Source organism: Emys orbicularis, chromosome 3 (assembly GCF_028017835.1).
Source record: "Emys orbicularis isolate rEmyOrb1 chromosome 3, rEmyOrb1.hap1, whole genome shotgun sequence".
NCBI classification, from domain to species: Eukaryota; Metazoa; Chordata; order Testudines; family Emydidae; genus Emys; species Emys orbicularis.
The window spans coordinates 487,875-505,963 of NC_088685.1; the positions used below are offsets into that span (position 1 = coordinate 487,875).

The 18,089-nt window shown below is 57.9% G+C and overlaps 2 protein-coding genes across 2 annotated transcripts in view; both read right to left on the reverse strand.

Moving 5' to 3' along the window:
- Positions 1-1,065: 1,065 nt before the first annotated feature.
- Positions 1,066-7,054, reverse strand: KRTCAP3 (keratinocyte associated protein 3). Its single transcript, XM_065402129.1, has 7 exons — positions 7,027-7,054; positions 5,843-6,027; positions 5,229-5,288; positions 3,745-3,945; positions 3,457-3,591; positions 1,639-1,745; positions 1,066-1,142 (listed from the first exon to the last, which is right to left on the reverse strand). Exons 1-6 carry the CDS (start codon positions 7,052-7,054, stop codon positions 1,647-1,649), a joined length of 708 nt encoding a protein of 235 aa, XP_065258201.1. The 3' UTR covers positions 1,066-1,142; positions 1,639-1,646.
- A 1,359-nt stretch (positions 7,055-8,413) lies between these two features.
- Positions 8,414-18,089, reverse strand: part of NRBP1 (nuclear receptor binding protein 1) — a 73,209-nt gene continuing 63,533 nt past the window's right edge. The window contains exons 12-17 of the mRNA XM_065400449.1: positions 9,958-10,008; positions 9,694-9,829; positions 9,550-9,603; positions 9,087-9,150; positions 8,951-9,006; positions 8,414-8,691 (exon numbers count right to left, since the gene is read on the reverse strand). Coding sequence (XP_065256521.1) covers positions 8,593-8,691; positions 8,951-9,006; positions 9,087-9,150; positions 9,550-9,603; positions 9,694-9,829; positions 9,958-10,008 — 460 coding nt within the window. The 3' untranslated portion in view covers positions 8,414-8,592. The remainder of the gene's footprint in view (positions 8,692-8,950; positions 9,007-9,086; positions 9,151-9,549; positions 9,604-9,693; positions 9,830-9,957; positions 10,009-18,089) is intronic.

Genomic DNA, 18,089 nt, shown 5'->3' on the forward strand with positions numbered 1-18,089 from the left:
CCCTGTGGGGCCAGGGTAGGCTGGGCCCTTCCGCTGCCTGGGGGATGCAAGTGCAGGGGGAGCGTTGGGTGCTGAGCAGCAGGCCCTGACTGTACAAGCAGTGTCCAGCACCCCACATCTTCCTCTAGGGCACTGGAGCAATGGCAGGACCGAGCGAGCTGCTGAGCAACGGGGCTGGCCCCAGAGACAGAGTCCTTCCCCCCACATGGCTGCAGTGCCAGGCTCCTCCCCTTTCTTCAATGTCCCTCCCACTGCCAGGCCTCTCCCCCCCTCTATGCACACCCCCACCCCCTGCCAGGCTCCTCCCCATAGCCCCACCCCCTGCCAGGCTCCTCCCCACTATACTGACCCCAGTTACAACCTGCTTCCCACTGCTGCTCAGCCCACCCCCCCCCACACACATACCCCCCCTCGGAGGACAGCCGGGTGTTGCTGAGTCTGGCTAGTTGCCAAGGGCTGTACCCAGCTGAGCTCTCGCTTGCAGCCGGTTTGGGGAGTCGCTTGGGGAACCAGGTCCCAAACCATTGAGGGTTTAACAGTGTTTATTCGGCTGGTGCCTGAGGGCCAGCCAAGCCCCGGCCCCTTGTGCTAGGCGCAGTACAGCCCCAGCGCCGCAGACGTGGCGGGGCCTAGCACACCCGCAGCGGGCTGGGGTGAGAGCCGGCTCATGCCACGGCTGGGTGTGTGAGTGGGAGGGGGGCGAGCTCAGGGGCAGGTGTGGAGGGAGGGGAGGAGCTGGAGGGAGGGGAGCTGAGAAAGGCCAGTCCCACCTGCAGCGAGGTCACTGGCTGTCCAGATGTCCCTGATCAGGCTGCTTCTCCCCCTCCCCACTGGCGTCTCTGGCGGGATCCCTTCCCCCATGGCCAGACGGGGGTGGGAACTCAGCAAAGCATGGTGGGCAGACCCCCGGGAGGGCTGGCACACTCCGGGCACGAGGGGGACAGCCGCAGGAGCCCAGATACCAGCAGGACCCTGCCACAGGAGAAGGGAGCCTGCTCCCCAAGGAAAAGTCTGCCAGGTGGGGCAGCTGCCCCCTCCCTCCTGGCCCTGGGTCCTGCCTCTTCCATGGGTCAGCATCAGCATAATGGGCGCTTCACCCCCCACTCCCGGCTGATGTGGTCTGGGGGTTCCTGGAGCAGCACCTGCGAGAGAAAGAAACCGTCCGGCTATGGTGGCTACAGACTCCTGAGGCCCTGCCAGGCGGCGGCACCGAGGGACTCGGAGCCCCGGCGTGGGCGGGGAATGGGGCCTGCCAGGGGGCGGCACCGAGGGACTCGGAGCCCCGGCGTGGGCGGGGAATGGGGCCTGCCAGGGGGCGGCACCGAGGGACTCGGAGCCCCGGCGTGGGCGGGGAATGGGGCCCTGCCAGGGGGCGGCACCGAGGGACTCGGAGCCCCGGCGTGGGCGGGGAATGGGGCCTGCCAGGGGGCGGCACCGAGGGACTCGGAGCCCCGGCGTGGGCGGGGAATGGGGCCCTGCCCAGCAAGGAGGGGGAGTGACAGTGTCCCCATTGCCTGGCTGGAAGCTGCACTGGGTTAAGCAGCTCCCAGCTAGGCTGGGCTGGACAGTCAGAGACCCACCAACCCAGCAGATTCCCCCATGGGCCCTGTTCCCCTGGCTGGGTCAGGCGACGCTCACCTCTGCCACTAGGCCCGGGCCCCGTCCTCCACAGCCAGCAGCTGGCACAGCTCTTGCCTGTGCCGGTCCTCAGATGCCACCTTCTTTGTCGCCGTCTCTTCCTCCAGCTGGAAAGGACGCAGACACCTGAACGAGGTGCCCCGGGGCAGTGCGATGCCAGGGCTGGGGTGACTGAACCCCCAGGGCGGTGTGCAGGGGTTATAAGAACGGCCAAACTGGGACAAACCTAAGGTCCACCCAGCACAGTGTCCAGTTCCCACAGCAGCCAGTACCAGGTGCCCCAGAGCAGTGGTTCTCAACCAGGGTCTGGGGCCCACGGTGGGGCCATGAGCAGGTTTCAGGGGGTCCGCCCAGCAGGGCTGGCATTAGACCTGCTGGGGCCCAGGGCAGAAAGCCGAAGCCCCACCACCCAGGGCTCCAAGGCTGGACACCAGGGGCTGAAGCCAAAGCCTGAGCAACTTGGCTTCACAGGGCCCCTGTGGTGTGGGGCACTGGGCAGCTGCCCTGCTTGCTCCCCCCTAACGCCGGCCCTGTGGTGTAGGGCACCGGGCAGCTACCCCGCTTGCTCCCCCCTAACGCCAGCCCTGTGGTGTGGGGCACCGGGCAGCTCCCTGCTTGCTCCCCCCCTAACGCCGGCCCCGGCTTTTATATACAGAGAAACAGTTGTTGTGGCACAGGGGGGCCACAGAGTTTTTATAGCATGTTGGGGGGGCTTCAGAAAGCAAAAGCTTGAGAAGCCCTGCCCCAGAGGGGCTGAACGGGGCAGTTAGCAAGTGCTCCATCCCCTGCTGTCCAGGCCCAGCTGCGGGAAGGCAGAAGGTTAGGGACACCTAGCGCATGTGGCTGCATCCCGGCCCATCCTGGCTAATAGCCATTGATGGATCTATCCTCCGCGAATTTATTTGTGTCTTTTTTGAACCCAGTTATAGTTTTGGCCTTCACAACCTCCCCTGGCAACACGTTCCACAGGCTGTGCATTGTGTGAAGAAATACTTCCTGTTGTTTGTTTTAAACCTGCTGCCTCTTAATTCCATTTGGTGACCCCTAGTTCTTGTGTTATGTCACGGGTAAATAACACTTCCTTATCTACTTTCTCCACACCAGTCATGATTTTATAGACCTCAATCATATCCCCCCTTAGTCGTCTCTTTTCCAAGCTGAAAAGTCCCAGTCTTTTTAATCTCTCCTCATACGGAAGCCGTTCCAGACCCCTAATCATTTTGTTGCCTTTTTCTGAACCTTTTCCAATTCCAATAGATCTTTTTTGAGATGGGGCAACCACATCTGCACGCAGTATTCAAGGTGTGGGCGTACCATGGATTTATACTGTGGCATTATGATATTTTCTGTCTTATTATCTATCCCTTTCTTAACAGTTCCCACCATTCTGGTAGCTGGTTTGACAGCCGCTGCGCATCGAGTGGATGTTTTCAGGGTTGAAGCTGGATGAGCAATGTCACGTGCTGCTGTGTGGGCAGAGCATGGGGGGCAGATGGGGGACAGCCCTGGGGAGACATGCCTGGCCCTGCACTGCAGTCTGGCCCCTCCCACCCCAAAGCCCATATATATCTGGCCTTGGACCCCCGCAACCCCACGCTTGCTCTGGCCTCTCCATTCCCTTCACACCTGGGGGGGAGGGGGGGGCAGCACCTCTCAGTGCGTGTTAGGGAAACAACCCCTGGGACCCTCGGGGTTAGAGCACAGGGTCCCAGGTGAATCTGTCTGGTGCACCAAATGGGGAGAGGACCCCCCCTCCCCGAGAGACAGTCCCTGGGAGGGGAAGGGGACAAGGGGGCGGTTCTGGCTGGAACCTCTGACCTGTTGGCGGATGTAGGTGTCTGCACAGGGACCGATGCCGCGGAGGATCAGGGACACCACACAGCACCTGCCGGAGAGCACAGCCTCCACCGCAGCCATCACCATGGAGGGGAACCAAAGCGCCAGGGCCGTGTCCTGCGGGGTGTGGCACAGGCAGGTGAGGGCGTGCAGGAGGGGGGCGAGCAGGGGGCAATGGATGGGCGGGGCCCGGCCCCACAGCAGGGAGCAGGGGGCGTGCAGGAGGGGGGTGCGCGATGGGCAGGGCCCGGCCCCGCAGCAGGGACTCACGTAGATGCGGGTGGTGTCGAAGGGGCAGTCGTTGGTGGCGATGGCAGCCCGGGCGTCGGCGGGAAGGGCGGAGCTGTTGCATCCCACCATCAGGCGGTGCCCCCTGCTGGCGATGGTGAGGGAGATGGCCAGAGCCAAGCCCAGGCTGCAGGCGGCAGAGAGCAGGCAGTTCAGCAGCGAGACGCACAGCAAGGCCCAGTGCTGCAGGCGGAGACCAGAGCTGGTGGGCAGGAGGCCGGGCAGCCACGTGGCGTAGCCCCACCCCCCGCAATGGGCCACTCACCAGCTCCAGCAGCCCAGGGGTGAAGTGGGCAGCGGCCCTGGGCCCCACACGCCCAAGCAGGGACCCCTCCCCCACCTCCCCCTGCGCCGGGAGCTTCCTCCAGCAACTGGAGCAGCTGCTCCCAGATGAATGTTTCTCTGGGCCTCAAACGTCTCCCTGCACCCCAGGTCCTTGCAGCCCCACGGGGGCCCAGGGCACCTCCCTCCCCAGTGTCCACATGAAGCTGCAGGGGGCAGGGTCGCCCCTGCCTCGCCCGTTCCAGTGCTAACCGATCCCAGCACCAATGAGCAACTGCGCCTGGCAGCCGCTGCCCTGGCCTCAGCGCTTGGCAGCCCCCCCGCAGTGCCTGCACCTGGCCCTGTCCTGTGTGCTTACGTCTGGTGTCAGACGCTCCCTTTGCCAGCAGAGCCATGGGGCGGGGGGGGGGGGGCTTGGCACAAACCTGGGTGCCCTCTGCATGTGGCCATCTCCCAGTGCCCCCAGGCCCCACTTCTGAGCCTGGCGTTCCCTTGGGGACGCGGATGGGCCGTCCTGCACCGAGCCAATGAGGACAGTGTCTGAGCCAAGACGCCTGCATTACAGCTGCGCTGCACGGCCCAGTCACCCCCACCCCCACCCCCCGTACAATGGCATGGATGGACCTGGCCCCCGCCCCGGCTTCTGTCAAGGGCTGTAGGGGGTTTGCCTATGAGCACTTGGTGGCAGGGAGCGGCTGTCAGGTATTTATGCAGCACAAGCGGGGGGGAGGGGGGGGTATGTAGCACCTGGCACAAGGTGAGGCCTTGCCCTTGGCTGGGGAGAGCAGGATGGTGCCTGGCACGGGGTGGGGTGGGGTGGGGGCCTTACCCAGCCAAGGCAGGTCTGTGCAGAGCCCAGCACCCAGACCTCAGCCGGGCCCACGGGGGATGGGGGGCTGCGTGGCACCTGGCCTAGGAGGAGACAGGGACAGGGAACAGCGCTGATGGAAAGAGCTGGGGCCTTATCTGCAGCAGGTGCGGCCTGCTGAGGACGTAGCAGCAAAGCAGGCTGGGCCCACACGGCAGGAGCTGGGCACCTCAGGGAGCAAGGTCCAGGGAGTGGCTGCTGCAGGCGCTGGGCCACAGCCCTGAATGCTGCTTCCTGCCCGAACTCAGCCCCCCTCCCCCCCCAGTTACCCAGCTGTGACCCCAGCATTGGCCTTCGCTCCCCGGCGCTCACTCACCAGGGCTGCCTTGAGGAGGTTCCGGGACACCAAGATGGCCACAATCCCAGCAGTGATGCTCTAGGGAAAGACACGGGGGGGGTCAGTCCCTCCCCCAGTGCAGCCCCCCAGCGCAGCCCCCCCCCCCCCCAGTGCAGCTGCCCTAGACCCAGCAGCTGGGTCCCTGGGGCGTAGCAACCAAAGGCATTGTTAAATCAGGGGCCCTATGGCCCAGAAACTCAGCCACACCTGAGGTTCGGGCCAGGGGGGGACAGGCCTGGCCTCGCTCATGTCTCACTCCAGCGGTGGTTCTGCTGTCGGTTCCTTGCATCGGCCTCGTCCCCACACCCCCAACTCCAGCCTCGAGCGGCAGGGGAGGTGCTGGGCTGCCAAGGGTCAGCTGCCCAGCACGCGTCTCGCTCTGGGGTTGGCCAGCGCTGCAGTGGCCAAGTGCCGCCTTGTTCCTGCAGACTCAGGCCCAGCCGGGCACATGGCTGAGGGCCCAGCCGACCCCACGGTGCCACGCAGGGACTCATGCCGGCAGCTGGAGCCCCAGAGGATAACGGGGGGGGGGGGCAGGGTGAGCAATGGGGCTGTGGGGGCTGGAGCAGGGACGGCCGGCGGGCCCCACTCACCAGCAGCCCAGAGCCGACGGAGATGACGTTGGTGGTCGTGTACTCGGAGGTGACCGTGCGCTCAGGGTTGGCCACGTGGCGCAGGACCGTGCCATGCACGATGGCGCCCAGGATGAAGTTCACGTGGCCCAGGACAATCAGGGTAATGCCAGAGCGCATGAGGCGCTGGGGTCCGCGCCCCAAGTCTGCAAGAGAGGCAGGCGTCAGGCACCAGAAAGGGGGGGAGGCTTGTACCTCGGGGGGCAATGGAGAGAATCACACAGCATAAGGGCCTCGTACCCCCAAGTGTCAATGGGCATGGGGGGGGCACCCAGTGTAATGGGGGGGAAATCACATATGGCACGGGGGGGGAGGAAGTACCTGAGTGTGCAATGGGGGGGGGTCACACATAGCGGGGGGGAGGTACCTGAGTGTGCAATGGGGGGGTGGTCACGCACGGCAGGGGAGGGAGTACCAGAGTGTGCAACGGGGGGTCACACATAGCGGGGGGGAGGTCACGCACGGCAGGGGAGGGAGTACCTAAGTGTGCAATGGGGGGGTGGTCACGCACGGCAGGGGAGGGAGTACCTAAGTGTGCAATGGGGGGTCACACATAACGGGGGGAGGTACCTGAGTGTGCAATGGGGGGGTGGTCACGCACGGCAGGGGAGGGAGAACCAGAGTGTGCAACGGGGGGGGGTCACACATAGCGGGGGGGGAGGTCATGCACGGCAGGGGAGGGAGTACCTAAGTGTGCAATGGGGGGTCACACATAACGGGGGGAGGTACCTGAGTGTGTAATGGGGGGTGGTGGTCACGCACAGCAGGGGGGGGAGTACCAGAGTGTGCAACGAGGGATCACACATAGCGGGGGGGAAGTACCTGAGTGTGCAATGGGGGGTCACACATAGCAGGGGGGGTACCAGAGTGTGCAATGGGGGGTGGTCACGCACGGCAGGGGGGAGGTACCTGAGTGTGCAATGGGGGGGTGGTCACGCACGGCGGGAGGGGGGAGTACCAGAGTGTGCAACGAGGGGTCACACATTGTGGGGTGGAGGTACCTGAGTGTGCAATGGGGGGTCTCACATGGCACGGGGGGAGGGGTGTACCGCACGGCATGGCGGGAATTTGCCCGCAAGGGAGGGGGGGCGATTCGCGGAGGGCCCCCCCCCCGAACGGGCTCCGGGCGGGACCCCGGGACTCACCGAACCCGCAGCCGCCGCCGCAGCTCATCCCGCCGGTTCAGGGCCGGCGTCACCGCCCCGCCGCAGCCAGCCCAGGGGCGGGACCCAGGAGTCCGATCCCGCCCCCGCCCCCCCGCGCGCGGAACCCAGGAGTCCGATCCCGCCCCCCCGCGCGCGGAACCCAGGAGTCCGATCCCACCCCCGCCCCCCCGCGCGCGGAACCCAGGAGTCCGGCCTCCCGGTAGAACGATTGATTGGGGGTGGGGGGGACGGGCGCTTCTCCCCGCCTGGGGGTCCCGCTCCGGGAGTTCAGTCCCCGGCAGCGCTGGAGGGAACAAGCCGCCCCCTCCCCGCCGCGGCCCCGCCCAGGGGGGTAGAGAAGAAAAGAGAGGTGCCCCCCGCCGAGTCCCCCTTTGCCCCCCGCCCCCAGGCAGGGCCCAGCCCCAGGAGGGGGGGTGGAAGTGCCCCAGGGGCAGGGCCCAGCTGCGCCTGCAGCAGAGGAGGGGGGAGAGGTACCTCAAGTGCAGGGCCCAGCCCCAGGAGCCTGGAAGGGGCGGGGGTGGGGGGGCAGGGCCCAGCCCCAGGAGCCTGGAAGGGGCGGGGGTGGGGGGGCAGGGCCCAGCCCCAGGAGCCTGGAAGGGGCAGGGGGGGGGGGCGCCCAGCACAGATGGCAAAGAAGCAGCATTTACTTATTTACAAAACCGTTTATTAAAAATAGGAACGGATAGAAACTAGACCCAGGAGGCTCCGAGGTGCAGCGGCAGCTGCCCGAGCAGAGGCCCCGGCTCGGGGGATGAGGCTGCAGCAGGGAGAGGAGTGGTTGAGACAAGGCCCCTGCTCAGGTGAGCCCCCCCTCCAGGAGAAGTGGGGCAGCAATCCAGTCCTAAGGCTCTGCCCGCTCACAGCTGCCCCTCCCCTCCCCACGCCCAGGGCCCGGTCTCATACGGGGGCTCCGGTGTCAGCAGTGGGAGGAGCCCACTATGGGGCACCCGCGAGTGCTCCAAGCACCTGCTCCCAGCCACACCCCGGCCCCGCTCGCTCCAGGTCCAGGAGAGCAGTCGCCCCTCCGGCCCCTGCCAAGCTGCTGTGCAACACGTAAACAAGTGATGGAGAAGCGCCAAGGGGCTGTTGGGGCAAGGGTGAGCAGGCCGCTTTGCAGAGCCCCCCTCACCCCTGCCCTGGGGGGTGAATACAGAACGGTGCTAGAGGCAGATGCCGGAGATGGTGCACATGGGGGTAGGGGGCTCCCCTCTTTCCTACCTTTAAATAAAAAGATTTCTGTCCTGTGCAAAAGAAAACCCACCAACCTTTGTACAGTTCCAACAGACCAAATGCCATGCACATTCCCGCGGCCCGGCTGGCCACGCCGCCCCACACAATCCCAACAAAACACGGCTGAAATAATACTGACTCGCAAAGTCCCCTTTAATAGGTAGGCAGGGCAGACTGTCGCTGGGCCTGGCGACGGCACATGCAGGATGAGCTTCCAAGCGCAGCGTCTAGGGTCTTGCTGGTGCCTACACAGATGGACAGACTCAGAAAAGGGTCACGGGCAACTAAGCAACGCCAGCCAGCCTGGAGGGGCTGCTAGGACGACACGGTCACCGCCGTCAGGGCTCCGTTCCGGGCAAGGTGGAACTTGCTGAACGCCTCTTCAAGTAAACAGCTGAGTCTGCTCTGGTCGGCCTAGGGAGAGCAGGGCAGAGTGAGCAGCGTGGCTGGGCCATGGGGCTGACCCAGCCCACACCTGAGAGACTGGGGGGAGGGAGCAGCAGGAGCCTGGCCCGGGGAAGGGGAAGACTGGTGGGATGGCAGGACAAGAAACCCTGTGGCCTGTGCGCTGAGGGGAGGGGGCTGACACAGGAACAAGCTTGCCTGGGGGGCGAGGGGGGAGCCCATGCAGCCAGTTCCCCCTCGTGCCAGTGGGGGCGAGGCAGGAGCTCACCTCACTGATGAATCCCAGCTGCACCAGCTCAGCTGCCAGCTCCTGGGTATTGTCACCTACAAGAGAGCGGAGGAGTGAGGCCTGGACTGGTGGGACGCCCCAGGGAGGGGAGGGGAGGGGAGGGGCAGGTACTTACTGGGCAGTAAGTCACAGCTCAAGTGTCGATTCAATTTGTCTTCCAGTTTCAGCAGCAATGTCAGCTGCAGGAGAAAGGTGAGTATGAGAAGGAGCTGCAATTCCTGCATGATCTGGGGGGAAGCCCCTCCCCCCACAGCCCTGGTGGCCAGTGCCCTTTACGGTGGGGGGCAGGGTGGGGAGTACTTTGAGCAGTGCATGGAGCAGGCCCAGTACAACCCCCTCCACTCCCCCGGGACAGAATGCACCACACCCAAGCCAGGAAATGCCACGTGCTCATCCCGCAGGGACTGCGCTGCACCAGGTGGGCTGCCACGCTCTGCCCTGGCTTTGGGGCCTGCATACTGGAGCCAGCTCCGCTCACCCCACTACTGCTGCCAAGGCAGAGCCGAGACACTTGGAGCAGGTGCCTTAGACCCCGGCCGTGCAGAGCATGCGTGTGCAAGAGGGAGACGGAAACGTACATGGTGCTTGACTCCCTCCTCCACTGACTCAATGTTACACTGCATTAGCACCACCTGAAAGGGAAGCAGAGAGGCCATGTGACTCCAGCTGTCACTGCACGGTGCAGACACTAGAGGGAGAGCAGCAGCATCTCCGGCTCTCACCTTGCGGGTCTCCACCTCAGCAGGTTCTGGCGTTGGGGTCTTCACTGACGGGGGGACAATGGGGGACTTCACTACCTCCTGCTGGGGCTGCTGGGGCCGAGGCATCCCAAAGGCTGTGAGTGGGTAGATGCCGTTCCTGCAAGAGGAGCAGCATTATGGAGGGCGTTTGCCTTCTCCCGGTGAGCAGAAGCAGCATCCGGGACCTGCCCAGGGCCATCTGCAGGCAGGGGAGTCTCACAGCATAGGAGGGGGAAGGCCTCTTACCTCACATCCTCCAGGAACTTGTCCAGCTCCAGTGCTGGGGACTGGGAGAAGCTGAAAAAAGAAGGCAGTGAAGTCACTGGCCAAGCCAAACCCAGCCTGTGCCTCCTCCCTCCCTGCCCAGTGCCAGGGGGCTTGCCTGACAGTTCTCTCCTCATTACAACCAGGAGGCAGAGCCTCTCCCCGTGCAATGCAGAGGCTGGAGGCTCCAGGCCTAAGCCCAGCCCTCCAAGGAGCTCTCCGAAGCTGAACACACTAGTAGCATGAAGGGAAATGAACAAGCCCTAACACAATGGTAGGGCCCCATCTCCCTGCTGAACAGCAGTTAACGCATCACAAAGTGTATTGCAGCCATTTAGCAGATGCCAGGGAGGGATGAACGAGGAGAGCAGAGAAGTCACTCTGCTGCCCAGCTTTTCTCCCCACCACTCGTGCTGTACTAGGGGAGGATAACTCAGAACTGCCAGGAGAACAGGCAGAAGTTCTGTCCATATAGAACAAGATTTTTGTAATTTAAGGACTTACTTGGGCACCAACCCAGTAGCACCTACCTACCAAAGAATGCTTATGAACATAGGAGCCTCCCGACTGGATCAGACCAGGTTCCCTGTCTGACAGTGCTGAGGGAGAGGAGAGACCCTGGGGTAGCAGATGTGGGATACTCTTCCCCCCACATAGACCTCACCATAGTATCTAATAGCTAGAGACTGATGTAAGCCCTGAACCAAGAGGTTTAATGTTGCTGCCACTATTATCATCGACTGTGATCATGCTGAATAGTTTTGATCCGCAAGTGTCCAGTCCCTTTTCGCAGCTTACTAAATTCTGGCTTCAGCGACTTCCTGTGGCAGAGCGTTCCGCAGACTAGTTACACATCGGGTTCTGCGTGTGTGAGAGAAAGTGTTTCCTTTTCTCCTTTTCCTTTTAAGGACTGAAGTCCGCCGTTCTTGTGCAGGGAGAAGAGATGTTCCCGCTCTCCCTCCTCTACTATTTTTCTCTCTGTCGTGTCTGCTCCTATTAATCTCCTTTCTAAGGTAAAAATCCCAATCTCTTCCATCTTCCTGGAGAGTTTTTACAGGCCCTTGATCATTCCCATTGCTCTTCTCTGAACCCCTTCCAGTTCGACAATATCCTGGGAGATAAGGTGATCCAAGTACCCCATGTTGGCCACAGTCGGGGGTAGACAGTTAAGTACATACCCTGGGACTTGCCTAGGTATGCCCAGATGGGCATGTTTTCCCTGTGATTGTCATCTTCATGCTATTTCAGCAAAGGGGACCATGTGGTCCCTGCCAAAAACTACGAATTCGCTAGTTGTCATGGTTACTGTGGGATGTGCATGTGGAAGAAATTAAGAGTCATGGGACAGGTGGAATATTGTGTCCCAAAACTGCTAGAGGTGAAACTGGGCAGGCGGGGTGGTTCTCAGAGCTCACTCAAGCAAACGTGACAACAACTGATGTCTTTCTACCTAGCCCCGCCAAGAGTTTACGATCTAGACAAGGTGCAGGCTTGGGCTCTTACAAAGCACAAAAGAACCCAAGAAAAAGACCCTGAACAGGGGGACGACCAGGGACAAGCTGATTACAAAGGAGACAAAAAGGTCTGGTTCTGTATAACAGGAGATGTTGTCCATTACAGAAGTGACATGCTGCCAGCATGAGTGTCTCATGGAAAGTGGCTCCCAGCTCTCTGGACTGGGCAGGCGCTGCACAGACCAGCCATTGGGTGAGAAATCCCTCGGAGCAGAAAGGAACTTGCTAACACATGTAGACTCCACAGGGCATCTTCGATTTTTCTTTTACCTGTAACCTGTTTCCAGCCTTCTACTGGCTATTTGAATCTCTCAGGCTTTGTCCCAAACTTCCACTGGGTTTTACTAGAGCCATGGCTGAGTGCTGTGTGCCAAGGACAGGGCGGAGCTGTGGTGATGCTAGTGAAGGGGGGATGCTGCTTCCACAGAGGCAGCGAATCTCTGCATATTGTGGGTGTCCAGAAGTTGCGGTACTGGGCACTTGAGTGTAATGAAGTGGTGTGTACAGACAGGCTGGGGGGACTTGTGCCCCAGGGACAGAGCAGAACTCATGGGGTTAACTAGCCCCATAGATTATCTGCACTCTGACTCCAAGGCTCACTTAGGGAGCCTAAGAGCTGGGTCATGCACTTGTTTGCCTGCAGAAGGAAAGAACGGGGCTTGCAGAGCCTGGAGTGGGCTGCTTGTGTTGACAGCAGCTGCTCGTTTGGGGCAGGTTCCCCCCAGGGGGCACAGAGAAAACTCCCTTGCACTGTAAGCAGGTGGGAGCGATTCACCCTGTAGCCCGGGGTAACACAGAAAACATCAGTGACCAGCACTCCACACAGAGCCCACATGAGGCCACACCACTGATTTACAGAATTGCATTAGAATGTTCCCTATTCACTACCCCACTCTCGATGCAACCTAACATGCCATTTGCTTGTTTGACTGCACTGCACAGAGCCCAGGTCTCACCGAACTGTCTACAGTGACGCTCCTGTGTGTGACTTAAGACTGCTCCCCCACCTCTCTGTCCTACTCTTCCCTGTTCCGTTTGTAGCCAGGTATCACTGTATCCCTTTTGTTTTCTCATCAATCTGCCACGTTTCCCTAACGCTGTTACATCACGGCTCTTGGCCGCTGCCAGGCATTCTAGGAAATTCCCCTGGTTTTGCTTTTAAATCTCTTGCATTTGTATATAAATGCTTACAGCTTTTATATTTGACTAGGTGTCTGTTTTGATTTAACTCCTTGAGCGGATATCCTACAGACTTCACAGCATTTCCATGGCTCTGGTTCTGAGTCTCTCCCTGCTGTAGTGTCCATCCTCTCCTGTGCTGGATACAGACACCAGTGTATTACCAACAACTCACACACGTCAGTGTGACTGACACTCCTCAGCGCACACCCGCTTTCAGCTGAAATGACCCTCTAATGCCTCATCGTATGTGCCAGCAGCTCAGGTCCATTTTGATTAAGGTGGGGACCAGTCCTTCCATACAGGTTCCCCCATCCCCAAAACGTCCATCAGAGCCTGACAAACCCCTCTTCTTGGCACACATTGAGACCACAGAGTTCCCTCTGAAATATGCACAGGTCCAGCTAGACATGAATTCTCTGCATTGGTCTTCACGGCTGAGGAAGCGAGGGAGATTCCCACACCGGAACCAGCCTTTTTAGAGGACAAAGCTGAGGAATTGTCCCAGACTGAGGTGTCAGTGGAGGTGGTTTTGGAACAAATTCATAAACTAAACAGTAACAAGTCCCCAGGACCAGATGATATTCACCCAAGGATTCTGAGGGAACTGAAATATGAAATTGCAGGTACTAATTGTGGTATGTAACCTATCACTTAGAACAGCCTCTGCACCCGATTACTGGCAGATTGCAAATGCAACACCAATTATTTTTTAAAAAGGCTCCAAAGGCAATGCTGGCAATTACAGCAGTAAGCCTAACTTCAGTGCCGGCAAATGGGCTGAAGCTATATGGGCTGGGGTGGGAAGGGGACTTTGGGGAAGGGGCTACAGTGATGCAGGGAGGGGGTGGGGGGGGTTGAGCACCCACCAGGCAGAGAGGAAGTCGGCACCTATGGTCCGGTCCCTTGAGAAACCTCCTAGTTGTAGGATGAGCGAAAACAGAAAAATCATATGCTGGAAGGCCATCACAGTTGCCAAATGCACCTTTATAATAGAGTTTAAAGATAATCCGGTCATTTCTAGTTCTAAAACATAATCTAGCACAAATGATAATAGAGAGGATGTAGGTGAAAGGTGTTTTAAGTCACAGCAATGTTTGACTCTCATCCACTTTTGGGTGTGTGTGTCACAAGTAGATAGTTTCCTGCTATGTAACAGCACTCCCTTTATATCCCCAGAACAAGTTGTTTCTAAACCCTGCGAATCATGCCTTGAGCCAGAGAACCCCAAGGCTGGGGTGGCAGATTTGACCAGCATCCTGAGAGAGGAAACAGGCACAATCTAGAGAGGGAGTGGTTGACAAACAGCGAGCTGAGTGAGATAAGGAAACCATGTTTGTCTCGGCCACGTCGGAACTACACAAATAACCTCGGCTATGTCTTGAACAGCAGCTTGGACATCAGGGGAACTGGGGGAAATGCATACAGAAGTCCTGGACTCCAACGAAGGAGAAAGGCATCTCCCAGGGAGCGGTGACTCAGACCACCTCTTGAGCAGAACTGGGCGCATTTCTTGTTTTTGGCTGTGGCAAACTAGACTATCTGTGGGACACCCCAACAGTGAAATACGCATTGGAGTATAGTGGGATCTGTCTCCCATTTGTGATCTTGTAAGAAGCGTCTACTGAGGGCATCCGCTGTGGTGTTCTGTACGCCTGGGAGGTAAGATGTTGAGTCGTTGATCTGGCTTCACCTGCACCAATTCCAGTCTCACTGCTTCGGCGCAGAGGGAAGGCATTTACATAAAACATGCATGACATGTTGTCCATCATGATGTATTTGCCCCGATCAGTGGGAGGAAATGGACACAGGCATTTCTGACTGCTCTCAGTTCTAGCAAGTTGACGTGTGGGTCGACTCGAGAGAAGACCCCCTGCCTTGAACAGTGAGAGCACCGAGTGGGCTCCCCATCCCAGTAGGGACGCATCTGTTATTACGGATGTTAGAGATGGTTGAGCGCAGGGAACCCCTGTGCAAACACTGAGGGTTCTTCCACCAGTCGAGGGATTTTTATTTATTTTTTTACTACCGAAGGCATGAGAGTAGCATGTTTAAACTATGTCTGCTTGGTGAATAAACAGTTCTGAGCCACCTTTGGAAGCAGGGTATGTGAAGTCTCGCGTGATTTATTACAAACGTGCCAGCTGCCATACGTCCCAATAGCTGAAGACAATTTCTGGCCGATGTTTGACGGCTGACTTGAACCATAGTGACTAAACTGGCTGGGGATATGAACCTGTGGGAAGGCAGGAATCCTCTGGCTGTTACCGTATTGAGATAAGTGCCTATGAATGCCAGATGTTGTATTGGGATTAAGGTGGACTTTTGGATGTTTATTTGTAGTCCCAGTCTGAGAAATAGGTCTACGACCTCTGAGTGGCCATTGAAGCGTCATTGAAGGACTGCCCTTTGAGCAGGCAGTCATCAAGGTATGGGAAAAATCAGAATTCCTTGTTTGCGAAGATGAGCCACTACCACAGAAAGAACTTCTGAGAACACTCTGGGCGCAGACGAGAGACCGAACAGGAGCACCCTGTACTGGAAGTATTCTTGACTCAGAGTGAAGTGTATGCCCCTTCTGTGGGAGCGGGGGATTGCTATACGGACGTAAGCACCCTGACAGCTGAGTGCCAAGAACAAGTCCCCTTGGTCCAATGATGGAATTACTGCTGTAAAAGTTACCATTTTAAACCTCTGAATCGTTACAAATCTGTTGAGTAATCTGAGATCTTTTTTGAACCAGGAAATATCTGGACTAAAGTCCCCTCAGTGTTGTGTGGGAACTGGTTCTATAGCACCCAGATTCAGGAGAGAGTCGATTTCCTGTCGCAGAAGGTGCTCATGAGAGGGGTCCCTGAGGAGGGACGGGGGAAATGGGGGAACAGAGGTAAAGTGGATGAAGTAACCTGTTGAAATGATCTCCAGTACTTGTCTGTAGCAATATGGTCCCAGTTTTGATGGAAATGAGCCAGGCAGTCGCTGAAGCGAGGGAGACGTGCAGATTGTTGCAGCAGATAAGAATGGGGGTGGTAACTCAGCACCCTAATCAACCCATCCAAATTAGTGTTTCAAAGTTGTGGGTTTACCGGTCTCTCCTTCTGGAACCGTTGTCTCTTACGCAGAGGTTTGTAATCCCTCTGGGAGGTGAGAAACTGGGTGAGATGTGAGCTCTGTGCGTCTGAGATTTACTGAACCTTTTTTTGTGCAGGGGTGTACATTCCCGAAGAGTGCAAGGTGGCTCTAGAGTCTTTTAAGGTATGCAAAGATTCATCAGTTTTTTCTGCAAACAACTTTGATCTGTCAAAAGGAAGGTCCTCAACTGTATATCGAACTTCTCGGAAAACCCAAGAACTGAAGCCTGGAGGCCCTTCCTCATGACTGTTGCCATGGAGATAGAATGAGCGGCTGTATCAGTGGTGTCCAGAGGCGCCTGCAGAGATGGTCTTGCAAGCAGTTGCCCCTCTGCGATGATTGCCTGGAATTGCTCCCTCTGGTCTTCTGGGTGATGCTCAATAGTTAGTACGGCTGTATTTCGCCAGGAGGGCTTGATAACTGGCAATCCTAAATTGTAATGGTAGCCAAGGAGTATGAGTTATGGCCAAAAAAATCAAGACACATTAAATATTTACCATATGGAGTTGATTTAGTGTGGTGCTGTCTGCAGTGTTCATTCACAGCATCATCCACAAGGGAGTTGGGGGATGGATGTGAAAATAAAAATTCTGAGACCTTGGAGGAAATATTTTTATATCAAAAAATGTAATATTTTTTGTCCGCCCTCTTATAGATGCGGTACTTTGGCTGAGATATGCCAGATTATTTTTGCAGGGTCTAAAATCCTCGTTAATGCGTAGTGCAACATGGACAGATGATGAAGTCTGCAAAATATCAAGTAATTTATACTGCGACTTCTTAACCTCCTCCAGTGGAATTTGCAATGAGTCCACTACCCTTTTAATAAAGGTCTGAAACTGTTTAAAATCGTCAGCCAAGGACAGCGAAGGAGGCGTGACAACTTTGTCTGGGGAGGAGGAAGAGATGTTAGTTGTAGGGGTAATTTGTCCAGTCTCCCTTCTGGCTCCTCAAAGGTCTCCTCTTGTGGATCAGAAACCCTAGAGAAAGGCTGGTGGGGACTGTCTGCTCTTCTCCTGGTGAAGAACACTAGGGGCCCAGGAGAATTGCTGGCAGTAAGCCATCCAAGGGTCCCAGTATGGCCACTGAGGTGGTACGTAGGGCATGGGTGGAGGCACCCCACGGTGTCCATACCAGCAGCGTGGAGCATGACTCTCACGAGGACTGTCCAACTCCTTAGAGGTCTCAGGATAAATAGTTCCTTGATAATGGAAGGGAGAGCCCCCGACAGAAATGTGGGAGACCGATGAAAAGTCCCCATCGTCTTCCTCCTCCTCCTCACTTGATAGAGGTGGAGCAGTCATAGAAATAAGCAGAGACTCCGTTGGTACCGGTGAATCTTTGAGGAACAAGATGTGGTTGGTGCTGAACAGGGGCGATTCAAGCATTTCTGTTACTGCCACGTCTCGAAGAAATCTAAATCTCTTGAGGTACCGGAACAGTGAGTGATACTGATGAAGCAAGTTGGGCAGAGGTGACTGTGGCAGACGGTGCCGAAGGTACCAAAGTTCGTACGCCCTACGATGAATGACCAGTAGCTGTCAGTCTGGTCTTCTGCGGAGCCAAAGTGCTGGGTACTGAGGTCCTCGCAGACCGTTGGTACCAATTTAGCAGAGCTGGGCTTCTCTCTGCCACTTCAATCACCCAACAGTGCCAATCTTCTGGAGCCAGAACTCAGAGTCCTTAGGCGTACTGGTGGGGACAGTAACTGAGGAACCTGCGGCCTTGTGGGTACTGAGTCAGAGATCAGTAGGTGCTGAAATGGTCAACCTGATCAGAGACCGTCTGTTAGGGGTAGATTCTCTACCCAGAGGGCTGGAAGGCCACTTTCTAGAGTCTTTTCGAGAGGATTCCAGCAATTTCCTCTTCAATGCTCTAGGGGAATGGCGCAACGAGGAGGTTGAAGCAGTCAATGTGATTGGAAACAGTGTACAGCTTGTTCCACTTCTGGCGGCAGGATTCTTGGTGCCCTGAGCTGAAGGCTGGGCTTAGTCTTGGACCCTCCAGGAACAATGCAGATCCCAGATGTGAGAGGCACCTCTCTTGTGAATGAGAAGCTGTTCACAGAAAAGCCTCCTGGTGACCAGCCCCTAATTTGTTGCACTCCCCAGCCCTCCTGAATGCTCCACACACTGCCAGGCACGCAGCAAGAGCCTCCTGCTTTATATGGCTGCACAAACCTCAGACACCACACCACCACCTCCTCACACACAGGGCACCTGCCTCAGCTGAGTGTCTGGGGAATCAAACTGCTACAACCCTCATCCGCCCAACCCCACCCCTCCTGCC